Source organism: Daphnia pulex, chromosome 8, assembly GCF_021134715.1.
Source record: "Daphnia pulex isolate KAP4 chromosome 8, ASM2113471v1".
Classification (NCBI taxonomy): Eukaryota; Metazoa; Arthropoda; class Branchiopoda; order Diplostraca; family Daphniidae; genus Daphnia; species Daphnia pulex.
Window position 1 is genome coordinate 595527 of NC_060024.1, and position 17797 is coordinate 613323.

At 39.3% G+C, this 17797-nt stretch overlaps 2 protein-coding genes and 1 long non-coding RNA gene across 4 annotated transcripts; all 3 read right to left on the bottom strand.

Annotated features, from left to right (window-relative positions):
• Nucleotides 1-752: 752 nt before the first annotated feature.
• On the bottom strand, nucleotides 753-1612 carry LOC124199494. Its single transcript, XR_006876853.1, has 2 exons — nucleotides 1077-1612; nucleotides 753-1013 (listed from the first exon to the last, which is right to left on the bottom strand). It is a non-coding gene; the product is annotated as an uncharacterized LOC124199494 (long non-coding RNA).
• Nucleotides 1613-14064: 12452 nt separating this feature from the next.
• LOC124200456 (tetraspanin-9-like) lies at nucleotides 14065-16173 on the bottom strand. 2 transcript variants are annotated; one of them, XM_046596696.1, is made up of 6 exons: nucleotides 16074-16173; nucleotides 15411-15602; nucleotides 15160-15342; nucleotides 14897-15008; nucleotides 14713-14837; nucleotides 14065-14648 (listed from the first exon to the last, which is right to left on the bottom strand). In XM_046596696.1, the coding sequence occupies exons 1-6, from the start codon at nucleotides 16098-16100 to the stop codon at nucleotides 14547-14549; spliced, it is 741 nt and encodes a 246-aa protein (XP_046452652.1). In that variant the 5' UTR covers nucleotides 16101-16173; the 3' UTR covers nucleotides 14065-14546. The 2 variants fall into 2 exon arrangements, with proteins under 2 accessions (XP_046452652.1, XP_046452651.1); XM_046596695.1 differs by lacking the exon at nucleotides 16074-16173 and adding an exon at nucleotides 15888-16028.
• A 269-nt stretch (nucleotides 16174-16442) lies between these two features.
• Nucleotides 16443-17757, bottom strand: LOC124200457 (BLOC-1-related complex subunit 5-like). The gene is made up of 4 exons (XM_046596697.1): nucleotides 17635-17757; nucleotides 17303-17538; nucleotides 17051-17211; nucleotides 16443-16971 (listed from the first exon to the last, which is right to left on the bottom strand). Exons 2-4 carry the CDS (start codon nucleotides 17490-17492, stop codon nucleotides 16567-16569), a joined length of 756 nt encoding a protein of 251 aa, XP_046452653.1. The 5' UTR covers nucleotides 17493-17538; nucleotides 17635-17757; the 3' UTR covers nucleotides 16443-16566.
• Between the last annotated feature and the right edge of the window lie 40 nt (nucleotides 17758-17797).

Below are 17797 nucleotides of genomic sequence, written 5' to 3' on the forward strand. Positions count from 1 at the left end.
TTTTTCTGGACTCTGAATTTCGTTCCTTTTTTCTTTACTCTTTTTTTTTATGGGTGTTTATTGTGCCGACATTTTTTCACGAACGCTTATCAGGATATCCGGACGACAAGTTTATTTGTCAGAGTATGCAATGCGGTATGTTACCGGTCACATTATAAATCAATTGGATACGAACAACAAAGTTGAATAAACATGTAACCTGAGTTGGGGATCGAACCCGGATCGTCGTGGTGAGAAGCCAATACTATACAGATGATCCACGCATTCTTAATTGGAACTCTTAAGATAGAGATAATAATAAGATTTTTGAACCAAACTTTGCCGCGAAAAGACAAAGACAGTTTCTCCGAAATTTTCCAAGTGTCGAGAAGGAACCAAAATATAAAAACGGGACGCATCAGAGACTTCTACGAGAGGGAGTAAAAAATGAAGTATCCGACAAGATTAAAATGAGTAACGTGTTCAAATAAGGGCTGGCAATGGGACATCTTAGAGATTCCCCTGTGCCCACCGCACCACCCGCACGGCTTTGGCCCCGCCTTGGGACAAGAATTCCTATCTGGGTGGTGCGGATGGTATGGATGTCAATGAAAATTATCAACCATTTGGAGATTATCTAGGATATGTTAATTCAACAAAACATTTATCCTTAGATAAAAAAGATTTCCATGGACAACTCATTGTACCAGGTGTAGGTAGACGCCTTCATATTTCACCTCAATCAGATAAACTAGTAACTGGAGAATCTGTAGTTAAAGAAGGAGACGTATATTGGAGTAGGCGTCATAACACAGATACTGATTACACATGGTATGAAGTGACATCTGTTAAGGTTTCTGGTTCTGTTTTAACAGTATCCGTATCCCGTATGACTAAAGGATATACATATTCGGAACTTTGGACAGAATGGAAAAAGTTAGAATTGAGAAGTGGAGGTACAATTTCCTGTATGATGGCTTCTATTCAGGCTGATGGTGGATTTGAATTGATTGTGGCTGATAAAAAAGATCCATCTGTAGAAAAAGTAAAACAATTAATTAAACGAATTTATATTGATAAAGAATAATGTAACTTACTTTAATACATATCAATTGTTTCCAAAAGTTGAACTGCTTGTAAGCTTACAATTTCTGATTTGTCGCACTGTTCCATAAATTCATTTTTCTTGATTACACAATCCACAATATTGCAAGGAAAAAATATATAAAACCATCTGGCGCCATAACATGGCATGGCACGAAAAGCAAACGTCTTTGTACTACAGTGGCTATAAAATGGCGGCGCCACGCGAGAAAGCTAGCCAGAACAAAGGAAACAAGAAGGCGGCACCCACACAGCTGCAGCGAGAATAAGCCAGGTAAACTTTGGCGTAGAATTAAGTCTCAGTTGGGGAAATTCTGCACGAAATTTTTCCAATCGGAGGTACTAATAGGGAAGATTAACCAACTGCGCCATGTTAGATTACTAGTCTGGGTAGTTAATTGGATAATTAACTCAATGGATTCGACGAGACAGAACGAGCTCCTTCTACAAACTCAAGCTGAAACAAGACTGCCCCTCTCTCGGCCCGTTGCTTCTCACGGCTCGAGCGCGCGACACCTAGCGGTCACGAGAAGAGGGGCACACTGACCAAACATTAACTACTTACATCTAATAGCTAATTTTTTTCCTACCCCACAAAATAAATTTTAATAAGTCTTCGATTACATAATTTTCATCTGTACATAATCTCAATCCCTAAAAATAGCCAAACAAATAGATCAAGGGTTTTTCTTTCTTTTTGGCGTTCATTATTGTTATGGTGAATTGTTCATTTTTGGCTTTCTGTTAGTTGCGTTATGAATTTCCTTTATTTAAAAAAGTCGCATTTCTTTATTACTGTGACTGTTTTTTTGTTTTGTTCAACATTTAAAAAAAAACATTAAAAAAACCCCAGTTTTAAAATTAAGAAAGTCAATTTACCAGCATTTTCTAGAAGAAAATTATGAAAATGCCGGGTTTTATAATAAAGAAATTTTATCATTCATTATCATGTAAAAAAATAATACATGTTTTTTTTTTTTCAAAAATTCAAAAACGAAGCCCATTACTCCGTGAAACATGTCCTTCGGGAATTTTTTAAACGTTAAAGAGACAGAAAATCAAGGTTAAATAGTAGATAAATACATACTATTATGTTTGGAAAATTTTGTTTCCCTTTATTCTCTTAAATTAATTGATTTTTATTAACTAATTGACTAATAATCTGTCAATATTATCATAATATTCGTAATATTCGAAGTCGCACCACTCATAATATTATGAGTGGTGCGACTTAGGCGTGGCGGAGGCTTCGCCCCGCCACCCCACGTCGCACTTCATGTTTAGATTAAGTTAAAGTAACACTTATTACTATAGTAACAATACAATTATATCATGCGGTCACATGTTGCATTACATGAGTCTTGGCTAATAGATAGCGAGCTACCATAATACCCATTTTTTCCCTTCCAAAAATATAACAATGATGGACTAATGGTCTTCAACCCAGGCTGCCATTCGCATAGTTCGGTGTTCGAATCTCGATCAAGTCGGGAAAGAAAACTAAGGTTGTAATTTTTGAAAAATTCCTCTTAATAAGCTTTCGGAGGTAAATGGAAGTGGAAGATCGGTGGTAACTCTTCACGACCACAAGAAGATCTCGATAACCGAGGAGAGGACAGAGGAAGAAGGGAGAGATGACCCAGAGCTTCAAAATGAATATAATCTAACATTTTTAAAATGTTCCCTAACTTCTTGGTTGATGACTAACTGTTAAAAAAGGAGTCATAGAAATTTTACTGACAACCAAATTTATTAAAATCAAGATAAAAAATAGTAAACAAAAAGAGGTAATAATAAAACAAAAAGGGTTAAAAAAATAAAAGTGGGAAAATACAAAGTAAAAAGAAGAATAAAGACGAAATCGAAATCGAACATAAAAACCAAATCAAATAATTAATACTCTCCACTCCCATAGCAGAAAACTTGTCTTGCTAGGGAAGATCCAAACTTTTTTTTCTTTTTGTTTACACTGCTGAGCATGCACTGACAGTTGGAAGGTTACGCAAAAAAAGCGAATTCACTACCTAGGATTCGGCAACCAGCTAGGTAACAAGTACGCAAATTAAATTTTTAAAACAGTAATTAAAACAAATGAAAACCCCGTTAGGACATGTATCAAATTTTGACAGAATTATGTACAAAATTTGGTGACGATTGGTCATTCAGGGAAGAAACGTATAAAGGATAACTAAATGGACATTAAACCCTCTGAATTTCACTACTAGCTACTACTACCCTACCCCCCTTTACCCCACACCCTATATCGTTAAGGACCTTCGTATATAAATATACCTCAGGGATAAATGGTTTATTCTTCTCAGCCTCTCAGCAGCAAGTGTTCCCTATGTCCAGCTGCAACCATTCCTCTCCCCATTTCGTATTTGTCTCTAATCTTTGTCCCCCTTCTTTTGGCAGTCGTTACTGGGGCGTGTCTAAAGTCGAAAAAATAGGACGGCTCAAGCGGTTAGAATAGAAGTTACAACCACTAAAAAATTTAAAAAATACCCTAGTAGAGACTAATGAAAATATAATTGTGTAAAAATATAATAAATATATAAATCGAATTGTTTTAAAATGGTGGTAAAGCCCGCCTCTTCAAACCGCTTTCATATTTTTCCAATACTCGGCTTAAAAACCGAGATATAGAGATATTAACGATTAGTTATGTTTTATCACATAGGGCGGGCTTTAAATGGAATTAGGGGAGAGGGGGTGGGGGGCTAGTTAGCAGTTGGGGTAAGTTGGCATTTTGCTAATTAGACCCCTTACAGACCAAAACAAATCAAGCCTTTTACACCAAATATGAAAGACAACACCCAGATTGCTCATACAAAATTTCAAAAGTATACGACTTCCCCAACAGGAGTTATAGCAAAAGAAAGAAAAAACGACAAAAATTTTTTTTGGGCCTCTCAACACTTTTTATTTTTCTCATAGCATAAAACTCTAAGACTGTCAAAAAACCTATTAGTAAAAAAGAATTAATGTTTGTCTTATTTTTAAAAGAAACTCGACATTTCTACATTAAAAAGTTATTTAGTTATCGATTTTTTGTTCGAAAAGCACCCTGTGGGATTAGTTGTCAGAAATTTGGAGGGGCATGTTGTCATACGGATTTCTCACCAGAAGTTTTCAAAATTCGACCTAGAAATTTTGGAGCAATGAAGTCATCAGCAGCCAACTTACCCCGTAGTTTGGGCAAGTTGGCAGACTTTTTTTGCAGTTTTTCTGAATTTCACAATTTCGTGTAAATGAACATTGTAAACAAATATGATCAATTCATAGAGAATTGAAATCTGAATCTGATTCATTCATTCATTTTACCAGTAGTGTACTCAAAAAATTCAAAAAAATTCAGGAAAAATGCACCTGACAACTAACCCCCCTCTCCCCTACACGGATTCGATATTGACATTGTTGAGGCTGTAGAGGGGGGTAGGTTTTTTTTACTTTGTATACGCGATTCTTATTTTCTCTTGGCTTCCGAAAGGGTTTTGTGGGTGTTATAAGGACTGGGTTTTCGTCGGTTTTTCGGACGATTTGCCTGTATAATAAAAAAATTGGGAATTTGATCTATAGTTCCGTATCTAAATCATTATCAAGGATAAATATTCACCTGGCTTTGATGAAAATAACACCCGCGAGCCCTTCCATTAGGAAATTTTAAGGCGACGGCATTCAGAATGGCTACCTAAGTCTGAAATCATAAGTTCTGGCTCAAGTGGATTTCAAGAGCCACTGATTTAATTCGATCAAGAACTTGTTCATAAAAGGGCGGTAGTCTTCACAGTCATTAGTGCAAATATAACAGGGAAACACTTTGAGACAGGTTTGTTAAGTTTTGTGATTCAGATAAACTACATTAGTCACACGAACAACGAAATGCCAAACACCACCACCAATATCTTTTGCACAGAGAACACTAGCGCCCCTCAACGGGTACGGTGGCATCTCTAGAGACACCCTGCCATGCAGTGAAGGGGTCTGAGCAATTGAAACGGAGAATTGAAAAATCTTTCAAAACTTATACCTAATTAACAAGGCATGGGTAAAACTTGAAAATTTTACACGAGATGCGCACACTTAAGAGCTATTGATGAGTAAAAAAAAATTTTCAAATCGAAGTTAACATATCTTCGCTAAGGCCATTTTAAAAAAAATGTTTAAACCACTTTATTTTAATTTATTTTGAATTCCAAATAGATGGTTAAAAAGAAAAAAAAAATCACTATCTTTTCTCTGTTTTTTAAACCTTTAGCACCAACGATATCGGAAAAAAAATTAATTTTAACGAAAAAAAAAAATTTTTTTAATTAAAAAAAAACTTTAGGAATTTTTATTTTTTATCTCTCATTCGGTAAACGTGAAAAATTTTTCCCTTTACAGAAAATTTTATACAAACACAATTAATGCACTGCAAAAAAAATTAAAAAAATCGGTGATGCCGAGTGCCAAAATTAATTCGATTTCAACGGAATGACCCAAAGCCATTGGCCGAATCGGTAGATCGGCAGCAAATGCAACGTTTTCCACTGTATGTTCACGATCACACGTCCAACTCGCCCTTTCACCACTTTACCAGACTCAGCACTCACTTCAAAATCGGCAAACCGAATTGGTTTTTTTCTTGCACGTTTTGGCCTCTCCGTTTCTACATAAATGGAAACATTACAAACAATGAGACAAAATTCCGACCACCACAATTTACCCGTGAGTATTTTACGGTTCCCATTAATGAGTCAGACCAACACCTTTTGCAGTTTCATTGGTGGGGGGGGGAAGATTTGGCAATTCACTTACATGGCGTTCGGTTTGGCAATTCACTTGCATGGCGTTTGGTTTGGCATCAGCCCCATGGGTATTTACTATACTTCTTAAACCCATCGTCGCGTTGCTTCAAGCACAGGGAATTAAGGTCGTGGTTTATTTGGACGATTTTTTTATTTTGCGCCGACAGTCGCTTAAACACCTTGAAATTGCAAAATCCATGCTAGAAACACTTGAGTTCGCTATTAACTTGAAGAAATCCGTGCTGACCCCAACAGGTTATAGAATTCTTAGGCCAAAATTGACTCGGTCCATTTTACGCTCTCCATCCCAGTGAAGAAACAATCCCAGGTCAAAATCTTTGTGAAATCGCCCTTTCAAGCGCACAAGTGTCTGTCCATGATTTGGCCTCCATCTTGGGCCTCCTTTCATGGGCTTTGTCAGCGGTCGACTTTACCCAGTCCCATTATCGGCATCTGCAGCGGCAACGCGGGGCTCGTGATGGGGCAAGGTGATATGCGGGTGAAATTGGTTTTGTCCCCGGAATCTAAAGAGGATTTATCATGGTGGGTTTGCAGTTTGGCTCATTTGGGTGGCAAATCCATGTTGGAACAATCGCCGGCGCTGGTCATTTGCTTTGACGCCTCTCTTTCGGGCTGGGGGCGGTTTGTGGAGGAGTCACTGCGGTTGGACCATAGACGGCAAGGGATGTTAAAAGGCAAATTAATGAATTAGATGGCTTGACTTCGTCTGGCTGAGAATTTGAAGATCGTAAAAGGTCTGATGCGGCGGCTGTTGAATAACCCACCTTGTTGGTTTTTTCCCTCCAGATGGTGGCTTTAAAATGAGCTGTCAATAAATTGGTCAACACTGTTCTAGTCTTCACTCATTTATGTATGCAATTGCAATTGCTCAACGTTCGCGCTTCGCGGTGGTTCGCCTTGAGCTTTCACGGCAGTCGGACGCGCGTTAAGTCTCTCCTTCTGTTTTTTCCTTTTTGTGTGTGTCTCATACCTCTCCTCCTAGGACTATTTTCGCCTCCAGCTACTTTCTCGAACCACGCCGTCTCTCGTACGTAAGTCCGCCCAACCTCATTGTCCGTCTGTATCTAAAACCGCTCTTGAACCGCGTGGCTCTCGTTTGTCTTGTAATTTTCACGATGTACAATCGTAGACGTAGTATCCCAGAGATGAGCGAAGGAGATGATGAGGATTCGCCTAGTTGCCCACCAAAAGTCTTAATCGACCATGTTAATCCCGTGCAGCCATCACTTTGCATAAGCAGCATTAGTAAAATTGCCCCAGTAGTTGTCTCCGCGATTGATAAACCCGGGTTCTTCCTGTCTCTCAAATTTGCTGACACTAAATCCTTTGTTGATGATCTTGCACGCTTAGTCAAGCCTGTTAAGAATGTCGAAGTCGCGTCAGGGGGAGACCTTTTTGTTTTCCCGTTCGATTTGGAACAAAAATAGGCTATTTTGAATTTAAACTGCATTAACAACCTTAAGGTCTCTTGTAAACTAACCAAATCTGAATCTGAATTCAGAGGAGTCATAGTTGGAGTCCCTGTGTCGGAATCGGACAGCGAGGCTCTGTTAGATCTCTTGAAAGACCAACACGTTACCCACGTGCATCGGGTTAACAAATTCGTTGATGGGGTTCAGTCTCCATCCACTGTGGTTGTGCTCACCTTTTCGCAACCGTTTCCTTACAGAGTAAGATTGGGCTACAGAAGCTTTGTGGTTCGTGCATACTCTCCCAAGCCCATGCAATGTTCAAAATGCCACCGCATTGGGCACACCGCCGCGCATTGTAATTTTCCAGCTAGATGTCCCAGCTGCGGCGGCAGTCACCCACCGGCAGCCAACTGTGAAAGCAAGGCCAAATGTTTAAATTGTTAGAAAGATCTCCATCTTACGGGAAGCCCCCTATGCCCTGCGTACATTTCACATTTGAATGCGCTCAAGTTTGCCAGGGCTAACAATGTCTTGATGTTCGAAGCTAAACAGCGTTTATCCACCAGTTCCAAACAAACGCCTCCTTCTGCCTCAGGCCCAGCCGCGCCCTCGGCGATCGAACTCGCCCAACAGAAAGAAATTGATGGTCTCCATTTGAAAGTCAAACTGTTGAACTCTAAACTCTCCCAGTTAGTGGTAGATATCCAACCTCTTTTCACTTTGAAAAGCAACGTTGAAAAAATAGTTGATTCCTTTGCAGCTATTCACGAGAAAATCGAGACATTGTCAGGAGTACCCGGTGCGATTCAAGGTCTGCAGAACCAATTTGCCGAGATGGCAACCTTCATGAAGTCTGCGAACGTTTCGTCTCAGAGCCAGGCCCAGTCCCGTTTCCATAGAACGCCTTATGACAAGTCTCCCCAAAACAACAAATGAATAAAACAATCCCTCATCTTAATATTATCCAATGGAACGCTAGAAGTTTATACCGTGCTAAGTTGGATTTATTTAAAAATAATCTCAGAAGTTCTAATCCCTCAATTGTTTTGTTGAGCGAGACCCATTGGGTCGACTCTCACCCTGTTGCTTTTGATGCAATTAATTGTTTTGTTAAAAATCGCGCAGATAAAAACGGTGGCGGAGTAGCCATTCTCGTCAAGAAGTCCATCTCTGCGTCTTTAATTCCTTCTCCTGTTCTTGCCCATATAGAGTGTATCGGGGTTTCGATTTTACTACCCGATGGCAAAAACCTTGTCCTGATTTCGGCGTACTGCTCCAAAGGGGATGCAGAACCATCGGAAATCGCTTCGTTGCTTGACCAGTCTAATAATTTGTGTGTTATTGGCGGCGATTTTAATTCCCATCACCGTGCGTGGGAAAACTCACGGGCTAACAATAGATGTGGGTTGTCGATTGTCCAATATCTCAGTTCTAATTATAATATGGTTTTGTGTACGCCCCCAAATCTCCCGAATAGAATTGATCCCTCTACTAATCATTGCTCCACAATTGAACTCACGTTCGCCACTCCAGATTTAGCGCATTTGACTCAAATCTCTCTTGGTCCAACTACATGGGACAGTGATCACGTCCCCATCCGTATTTCTCTAAATATGAAAATAGATTTCATTTCCGACCTTCCGTCTACCTGGAAGTTTGACCCCAACAAGTGGTTAGGGTGGAATAACCTTATTGAAAGCAACCTTACTAACTCAATTTTTTATTCTTTGTCTGACCTGGTCGTAGCGTACCAAACGTGGTATGATTCCATTATGAATGCCAGTAACGCGACCTTTAAATTTTCCCCCAGGAATAACCAAGCTAAGGAACCAAGTAGGCCTTGGTGGTCAGCTGACATTAAAAAATCGATTGCCTTAGCTAGGCGCGCCAAGCTACGCTGGCTAAAATCTCCTTGTATTGAAAACAAAATCGAGCTTAATCGTTTAGATGCTTTGAAAAAAAGGCTATAGCCAAAGCTAAGTCTGATTCGTGGAATAATTTTATTACTGCTCTGGATGCAAGCAAATCAAATGATATCTGGCGCTTCACTAATAAAATGATCGGTTCAGCTCCGTCACCCTCTTCCAATTACCCAGTAGTTGATTCTTCTGGCGCACCTTTGATTTCCACCCAGGAGAAAGCGGAACTGTTCTTACACACATTGTTGGCCCATACCTCTACGCCCCCCTCCTGCACAGGAGCTGCGGACAAGGAGAAATTCTTTACTAGTAAAGCAGATGCCGCTATTTCCTCCGAGGTTCCGAACCCTCTTAACAGTAAAATAACTTTGTCTGAACTGTCGTCGGGCCTTCAGAACCTAAAAAGTAGAGCGTTAGGCCCCGATCTGATCCATAATGAAATGCTTAAACAGCTCAGTCCAGTTAACCGCAGGTCCCTTTTACATTTATTTAATCTGTTTTTCGTATCCGGCTTCAGTCCAAATCATTGGAAAACTGCTATTGTTGTCCCTCTCCTTAAACCAGCTAAGCCTCCAAATAACGTCAATTCGTACCGTCCGATATCCCTTACGTCGTGTTTGGCTAAAGTTTTTGAACACGTTATAAAATTTCGGCTCCAATGGCACTTGGAACACTTCAATTGCATCCCGAAATTCCAAGCTGGCTTCCGACCAGGTTTTTCCACGTTCGACCATATAGTCAGACTCAAGTCCCACATAAAGGAAAGCTTTAATAAAGGCCAGAATACTTATGCAGTTTTTCTAGACATTTCCAAGGCGTATGATTCAGTCTGGATCCCAGCCCTCTTGTACAAATCATCTAAACTAAAAATTTCTGGTTCTATATTGAATTGGCTCAAACACTTTCTTACTAACCGTTCCTTTACCGTAAGAATTAATAACAAGCTATCTTCACCGGCAGCCCTCAAGCGTGGTGTCCCCCAAGGTGGAGTTCTTAGTCCCACACTTTGGCTAGCCTATATGTACGATTTCCCGATTCCGGCTCCTCTGTGCCACACAGCGCTCTTTGCAGACGATATTGAGCTTCATACGTCGTCAAACTCTAACGTGCGGGCGGCCGAGGTGTTGCAACCGTATCTTAATCGTATTGGCCTCTGGGCCACAGATTGGTGCCTAGTCTTTTCAATTGAAAAAAATGTGTCCTTCTCATTTTCTCGAGAAGACGCTCTATGAATCAGGATTTAACCTTAACCCGAAACAATCTGCCTATTCCCATTGAAACCACATTTAAATTTCTTGGAGTCCATTTTGATAAAAAACTTAGCTGGAACGCGCATGTCAGCATTACGCTCGCCAAGGCGTCTCGTAATCTGAATGCCATCAAAATTCTCGCGAGAGGTAAGATCGGCCTTAATTTCAGGTCTCTAGTCCGCCTTTATAAATCTCTTATTCGAAGTAGACTTGAATATGGCGCTGTAGTCTTATCGTCTCTCTCTAAGTCCCAGACTTACTCATTTGAAGTGCTCCAGAATGCTGCAATGAGATCTATTATCGGTGCTTTTAAGTCCACTGCAGTCGCTATTTTGAATTGGGAACTTAACATTGAACCTATCGATTTCCGGTGGAAATCGCTGGCGATCAATTACTTGCTGAACCTTAACGCCAAACCGTTTAACATGACCTACCACACGGCCAGCTCTCTTGTGTACGGAAATATTAAATGGAAACCTCGTAGTACCCCGGCCATCGTCCCTCTCTGTAAAAACCTTAACTTAATCGACAATCTAAACATCTTCAATAACAGCGCGTCAACTGTTAGGCCTCTCCCGCCCCCGCCGTGGCAAACACCCCACTCCGAGTTTTCTAAATTTCCCATAACGAAAAAGATGTCCATTCAGAATCCGGGCCTGGCCCGGGCCACTTTCTTGGAACTTTACGAGTCCCAACCAGCGAATACCATAAATGTGTTCACGGATGGAGCCTTGAGAGACAACCGTGCTGCTTGTGCGTTTACCATCCCTTCCCGTGATGTAAATAAAGCTTGGAAACTTCCCGATAACAGTAGCATTTTTTCGGCCGAGCTCGCGGCGATTAGACAAGCACTAAACTATATCTATAACTTTGAAATTGCAGTGGTTAATATTTTCAGCGACTCCCTTGCAAGTGTTATGGCTATCCATAGTCAGCGTGTCGATTCCCATCACCTTATTAAATATATCCATCAGACTGTATCTAACCTTTTGAGTTCAGGCACCCGTACTAACTTTATTTGGATACCGAGCCACGTAACCATCCCTGGTAATGAACGCGCCAATGAGCTCGCTACTTAATGCTTGTCTGATCCCGTTAGCCCGGTTTTATCAATCACGCCTTCAATATCAGAATTTTTGAACGTTATCCACTCTGTTAGAATTTCTAACCTCAGCCGTTCCCTTAGACTGGCCTGTCCTACTCTCCTTCCCTCATCGAGGTGTCGTATGGGTCTTAGACCGTGGCAGGTCCACAAGTCGAGAGTTATTTCGAGAATCCTTCACAGGCTCAGGAGCAGTCGAAATCGCCTAAATAAAACGTTGAGACATTTTGACGCGGACAATGATGGTTTTTGCCCCAATGGTTGCCCCAATTTAGAAGACTCTAACCACGTTCTTACCGTATGTCCAACTTATGAAATCTTTCGGGAGCCCCTAAGATCTCTCGTATCCGGTCTCAAACTTGATTTTGTCCTCCCAGTCCTTATTGGCATTTGTGAAAACATTCCTTCTAATAGTCAATTTAAAATCAGAGACGGCGTAGTAAAATTTCTAACTCAGTCTGGCCTCATTAGTCGAATTTAAATTCCATTTCACCCTTCCCCCCCCCAAAACTATCTATGTGTTTACTCTCTTTCATAGTCTTTTGACTATGACATGTGATTCTACAAGAAGATCTCAGTCAATCGGTCGGTGCGCAAAGGGCTCGTTCATACTTGCCCGTAATCCGAAGACGTGGGCTGCGCTTTAGCAGCTACCTTCGGTGGCACCGTTAAAACAAATATCATCATCATCATCATTCGCGCTTCGCGCTCACTCGAACAATTTTCAATTGCTTAAAAAAAAATTGTAAGACCCTCTCCTTTCCCTTGAAGTTTACTCCCTCCAAAAATGAGGGGCAAAAATGGTAACTTCTCTTGGCGCCACTAGGGGTGCTACCGCGTGCTATCAGCAAAGCCTACTGTATTTAGGAAACCGAAAGGTTTGGCCTTTTTCTTGAAGCAAATTTGCCTTCCCTTCCTCCAATGTTACCCAGCCTTCAGGTGGACCCACGGGAGCCGTTGTATTGCCTAGTGGCGATACATGAAAACTTAATTTTTTTATCAATATGATTACGTTCGCTTGGTACGTGGCCTTTGTTTGTTTGTGAGTTGTGTTATTTGTGTGTTGTGTTTGTTTGTTTCTGGATAAATTTCACATACTGCAATAAGTGCTATTGGTAATAGTAATCCGTCCCGTGTGCCTTCGTCATTAAAAGCCCTTACGGCAATATATTAATGGGGCGTTCATAAATTACCGCTCATAAGCCCGGGTGATTCCTCCCCCCTCCCCTACATAATTTCGACCACCAGGTGGCTCCCGTGGGTCCACTTGGAGGATGGGAATTGGAGGAAAGGTGAGCAAACTGCATGGTGTATTAGTATGGTGGGGGAACTTATGGTTGGAATCGGCTATCTCGGCTGAAGCCAGTGGTCGCACCTGATCAGCGCTGCCTGGTGGACAATTGGGTGAACTATGAGCTATAAACGGTCTGAAAATTTTCTAAGTCCGATTGCACATTGCTTGTGTACTTATAAAGCTATAAAATCGTAAAAATAGAGTCAAAAACAGCAATTAAGTATTATTTTTCAAGCTTTAATTATTTTAAAATTAATAGAAGAAAATATGAAAAAAAATAAGTGACGAATATGGGAATCGAACCTTATCGCATTCGAGTCGCAGACCGGGACTCTAGCCACTGTGGCATCCAACTGTTGTCAAAAATCGTAAATTTTAAAAAGATATACTATTTTTTAGACGAATTTACAAAAGAAATTAGTATCTTGGTTCATAGAGGTTAGAGGGCACCAAAGAAGTGCGACCAGCCCTGCAATTGAGTGTTAAGAATTTCGACTTTTGCACTAAGCTCCGCCTCTTGTCCGGGGAACTGGCTTCATTCGAGATAGCCGATTCCAACCAAAGTTCCCCCACCATACTAATACACCATGCAAACTGTGCTTCAATTTTCAACACGGCGGGGATGCCAAACCTTTCGGCTTCCTATATATAGAGTAGGCAGCTATGCTATCAGATAACAACGCAAAGAATTCAATGGCGTAACTGCGAAAACTCAATGCGGCTTTTTGTATTCTTACTAATGAATAATAAATATTGATTTTCCATTGAATAATTGTTTTTTTTTTGTTTTTTTTTTTTAAATTGAAATCCCGCTTTTAAGTTATTTTGCGTTGTAAGGTATGATTACGTGTATTGAAAATAATTCAATATTTATAATGAGACCCTCATTTCCTGCTGATTTCCCATTTACAAATATTTAATTATAAATTTCTATACGACCCCACAGGCCGATTTTGTCAGGGCTTACAATACTTACTAAAATAGTAAGTAGAAATAGTGCTCATTTAAACATTTTTTAATTACAATTTGTTCTAGGTAAAAATGCTAAAATGATATTTCGGACTCTTTCAGTCACGGATAGCTTGTTAAAGACGGTGCAGCACATTCTCTTTAACTCGACTGTACACGGTACGAGTTCACTATTACCGAGACACTTATCGATTTAACATATAACAAAAGCTGGGGAAACAGGATTTGTATGAGTAGTATATATTTGAGATTTCAATTAACATATTAGGAGATTCATTAAAGCTAAAAGAAAAAGTTGTTTGCTGCAAGAACATTAGCTACAAAGAGTTTTCATTATGCTGCGTTTAGCTGAAGTGGTTATTTGACAAATATCACAGGAGTTCAGTCTACCAAAAAAAGAAGTGAAGCAGAGGATACAGGGGCTAAAATTAATTTACAACATAAAAACATAAAAATCGCAATTTTTCAACACACGCAGGTGTCGAAAGCGGTTGGAAGTTGAAAAAGAAAAATCTGTCATATTATACACTTCAGGTGTCACGCTCAATCAGTAAGGTCTGAACGAGCGGTCTTGTGATACTAGAATTAGTTCAGATTCAAAATTATTTTGGCACTATAATGAGAAACAGTATAAGTGAAACAAAAAGCCGAAACAATTATAACGAGATTGTTCCCGGTTAAAAAAGAACCATTTCTTTCTTGAAGTCTATACAGCAAAAGATTGTGATTTCACAGCTGTGTAAGTTTTAAACCCGGCACGGCGACGAGTAAAACAAAACAAGATCATCGAAGATATTAATCCAAAAATCTAAAAAAAAAAGCTATATTATAAGTTTTTGCCAATGAATTAGGAGAATTCGTACGATTTTTACCTGTATAACGCCAACAACAAATCCGATTATACCGACTAGATGAATGCGCTCTTTCAACCAAATCTGAGCTTTGTTATAGCAACCAGACGGAAACCACATGGAAACTTCTTCTAACTGACCACAATCTGTAAACATTATGCATACTTAACAATTTGTCCACCCTTCATCTTAAGAATGCAAATACCACTCATGTACTGAAATGATGGGATGCAGCATGAATGAGGAACATAAAAATTCCCAGGCCATGCAGAAATGTTGAACCAGTCTTCATAATGCTGAACACCGCAACAGCTGAGCTGAACACAGTGGGAAAAAAAAAAAAACTAATTAAACTAAAGTAAACAAACCAAATAAGCTACTGTAATAGGTGTTAAAGGAGTATTTGACTAACATATTTGTTTTTCTCAGATTCCTGGGTGGCTAAGATTTCTATGATTTTTTTTTCACCTGGTACTGAATGTGATCCCATGCAAAAGTAATTCCAGTATATTCTTTTGATGTATTATAATGTGCCTGGATACCAGTGAGCAGTTCTTGCTGAAGTGATGCAGAGAATATCTCCCTGTATAGAACACCAAAGATTCCACAAACCAGCTCAGCTCCACATAATATGGAAATTAATATGAAGTACTAAAAAATAAAATATGATACAATTCAGCAAGCAAACAACACAAAACACAACAAATTAATATGCTTACTGAAATGAGAAGGCAGGGGCTCATAAACCAGGCTCCAATGAGGCCACAAAATGCAACAAGAAATAAAACTGCACCAATTATGAGACCTACTGAGTCCAAACTCAGAAGCTCATGTTGAGGCAGAAGTGAGACAAATCCACTGTAAGATATTCGTAGCCAGATTGCAATTCCAACCACTCCACCACCAAGTATCTATTTCCAATTCCATAAATGAAATCATACATCTGCAATTCACTTGATACATCATGAATATGAACTAAATATTTTTAACTGATTGTAAAAAATAATAATCAAAATGAAATTTTCAATAAATTACAAGAAACCATCGTCTACGTGCTGACAACTAGGTAATTGAATTTCATAAAAAAGAAAAGGAGCATCAAAGAGCATGTTTTCTTTAATAACTATTGAGTACTATAGAAATGCGAAACCATCGATGGTAGCCTTAATTTCAGTTCAGCGAACGAACCAGCATACCCAGAATAGTCCGTTTAAAAGGCCAAATAATGACCTGATGCACACATAACCCCTTTTCTGAGATTTTCTCATTTCACAAAATACAAAAATTTCATGTACAAATTTTAGAAAAACTTTTTATCAAGAAAAACAAAATTGAATACAAAACTCCGAGTCTCACTCAGTACGAGACCGTAGTAGACTTACAGACGACGCATTAGTCATTCGGTCCATTCAGCAGAGCAGTTGCCTCATATTTCAAACACCTAGGCCATTGCTCTGCCTAGGCTAGATAAAGAGCAAAGACTCAAAGAGGCCAAGAGGCTAAAGAATAAAAAAATTTTGACTTAAAAGGGAAAAATGTGAAGCGATGCATGATGATTTAACGTAAGCATATTCGAACAATATCCTTAAAAATAAAATTCCATACAATACCGGAAGTCGTTAGAAAAACGTAACTTAGTTAAAAACAGATCTTTAAAGACGCATAAATCTCTAAAAGGTAAGCGCGGTATATATGATTGTTATAAGAATAAAGGTTAACTACGAACTTAATATCTTACAAACAACACAATATATGCTCAAATAAATTATTTTTTTAAGGACGCGTTCAATCAAAACAGAATGTTCAGACGAAGAACATAGCAATAATACAGGAAGGAAAATCACGAACGTAAGTAAGTAAATGGCAAATCCAATATTAACCAGTAGACCATATGAACTCTTCCAATCGATCCGATGTTGGTAGCTGACGGTTTAATGTTTCAATGCTATCTAATGCTGTTGCTAGGGCTAATTGACAGCGGGTTAAAGAATGTGAAACCTCGTGAATGCGTGCTAGTTTCTCAGCATATTTAGCATACATTTTTTGTCTATCAGTAAGTGCAGTCATTATTGCCGCAAATTGGGCTTCAATATCTTTTGAACTTTGAGCTAGCTGATTCTGCTCAGTAACTACTGTTTCAGCATTTTGTTTCATTAGTCCCTCAAGTAGTCCTACTATACTTTGCAAAGCTCCAGCATCAAGTCGATCAACAATATCAGGCTCTCTCGGATGAGTTGTGGATAACGAACTTCGAATAATTGGCAAAAACAATGGTATTCGCTATAAGTAAAAGAAAAAAAACTTTTAATTTGATACAAAAGATTTAAAGTATTAATTAGAAAAAAATCCAAATTTATACCCCTAAAGTGAGAATTTCTGAATCTTCTTCTCCTTCATCGAGCATGGATTTTTGAGACACAACAACTATGTTTCTTCCTTTTAATGGTTGTGAGGGAGCATAGGAAACTCCATAACCTTTTCCACTTTTCACATTTGGTTTACCTTGGTGTTTGGGAGATTCTAAATGGGAGAAGTTGCATGAAGAACATGAAGGCAATCATAAACTAAAAAAAATCGTAAAACTAAAATGTACAATATAAGTTGTTTGTACCTCCAATTGGTCTATTGACAGTGTATGAAACATATGGGACATCTACATCAGAAGAGCAAAGGCTGGGATGAGGAGACGAACGACCATTATCATCCAAGGTTTGAGACGAATCTTGTCGTGGTTTATTGTGGATATTACTCCTTGACTCAACCGATGGTTGAGTGCTGGGTGTACTTTGTTCAATACCCATAATGGAGCACAACAAGAACACCAAATCAGTAATTATTACGGGAACACCTAAAAATTTTTGAGACAATAATAAATTGAAAAAAAACACTAAGATTTAACGGCGCTGTAATTTCTAGATTTGGTGTCTGTTCTCTGTGTGACTGACCGACTGTGTCTGTGTGTGACTACCTGACTGGGTACAGCTAACAGTGTAACTGTCCAAAGAAAAGAAAAGACTGCAGACGAAATTTAGGTTTAGGCAGACGGACAAAGTCAGTACTCAGCAGTCAGCACTCAGTAGATCCTATTTGAGTTCGGAGATCGGAG

What these genes read in the sequence shown, in the direction of transcription:
- LOC124200456 (XM_046596695.1), bottom strand. Translation starts at nt 15,959, where the DNA reads ATGAGAAAATCTCAGAAAAGGGGTTATGTGTGCATCAGGTCATTATTT. An exon ending in TTTTAAACGGACTATTCTGG is followed by an intron (nt 15,603 to 15,887) that starts GTATGCTGGTTC and finishes AATTGGAAATAG; the next exon opens with ATACTTGGTGGTGGAGTGGT. An exon ending in GCCCCTGCCTTCTCATTTCA is followed by an intron (nt 15,343 to 15,410) that starts GTAAGCATATTA and finishes TTTATTTTTTAG; the next exon opens with TACTTCATATTAATTTCCAT.
- LOC124200457 (XM_046596697.1), bottom strand. Translation starts at nt 17,492, where the DNA reads ATGGGTATTGAACAAAGTACACCCAGCACTCAACCATCGGTTGAGTCA. An exon ending in TGTCAATAGACCAATTGGAG is followed by an intron (nt 17,212 to 17,302) that starts GTACAAACAACT and finishes TCTCCCATTTAG; the next exon opens with AATCTCCCAAACACCAAGGT. An exon ending in CAGAAATTCTCACTTTAGGG is followed by an intron (nt 16,972 to 17,050) that starts GTATAAATTTGG and finishes TTTTACTTATAG; the next exon opens with CGAATACCATTGTTTTTGCC.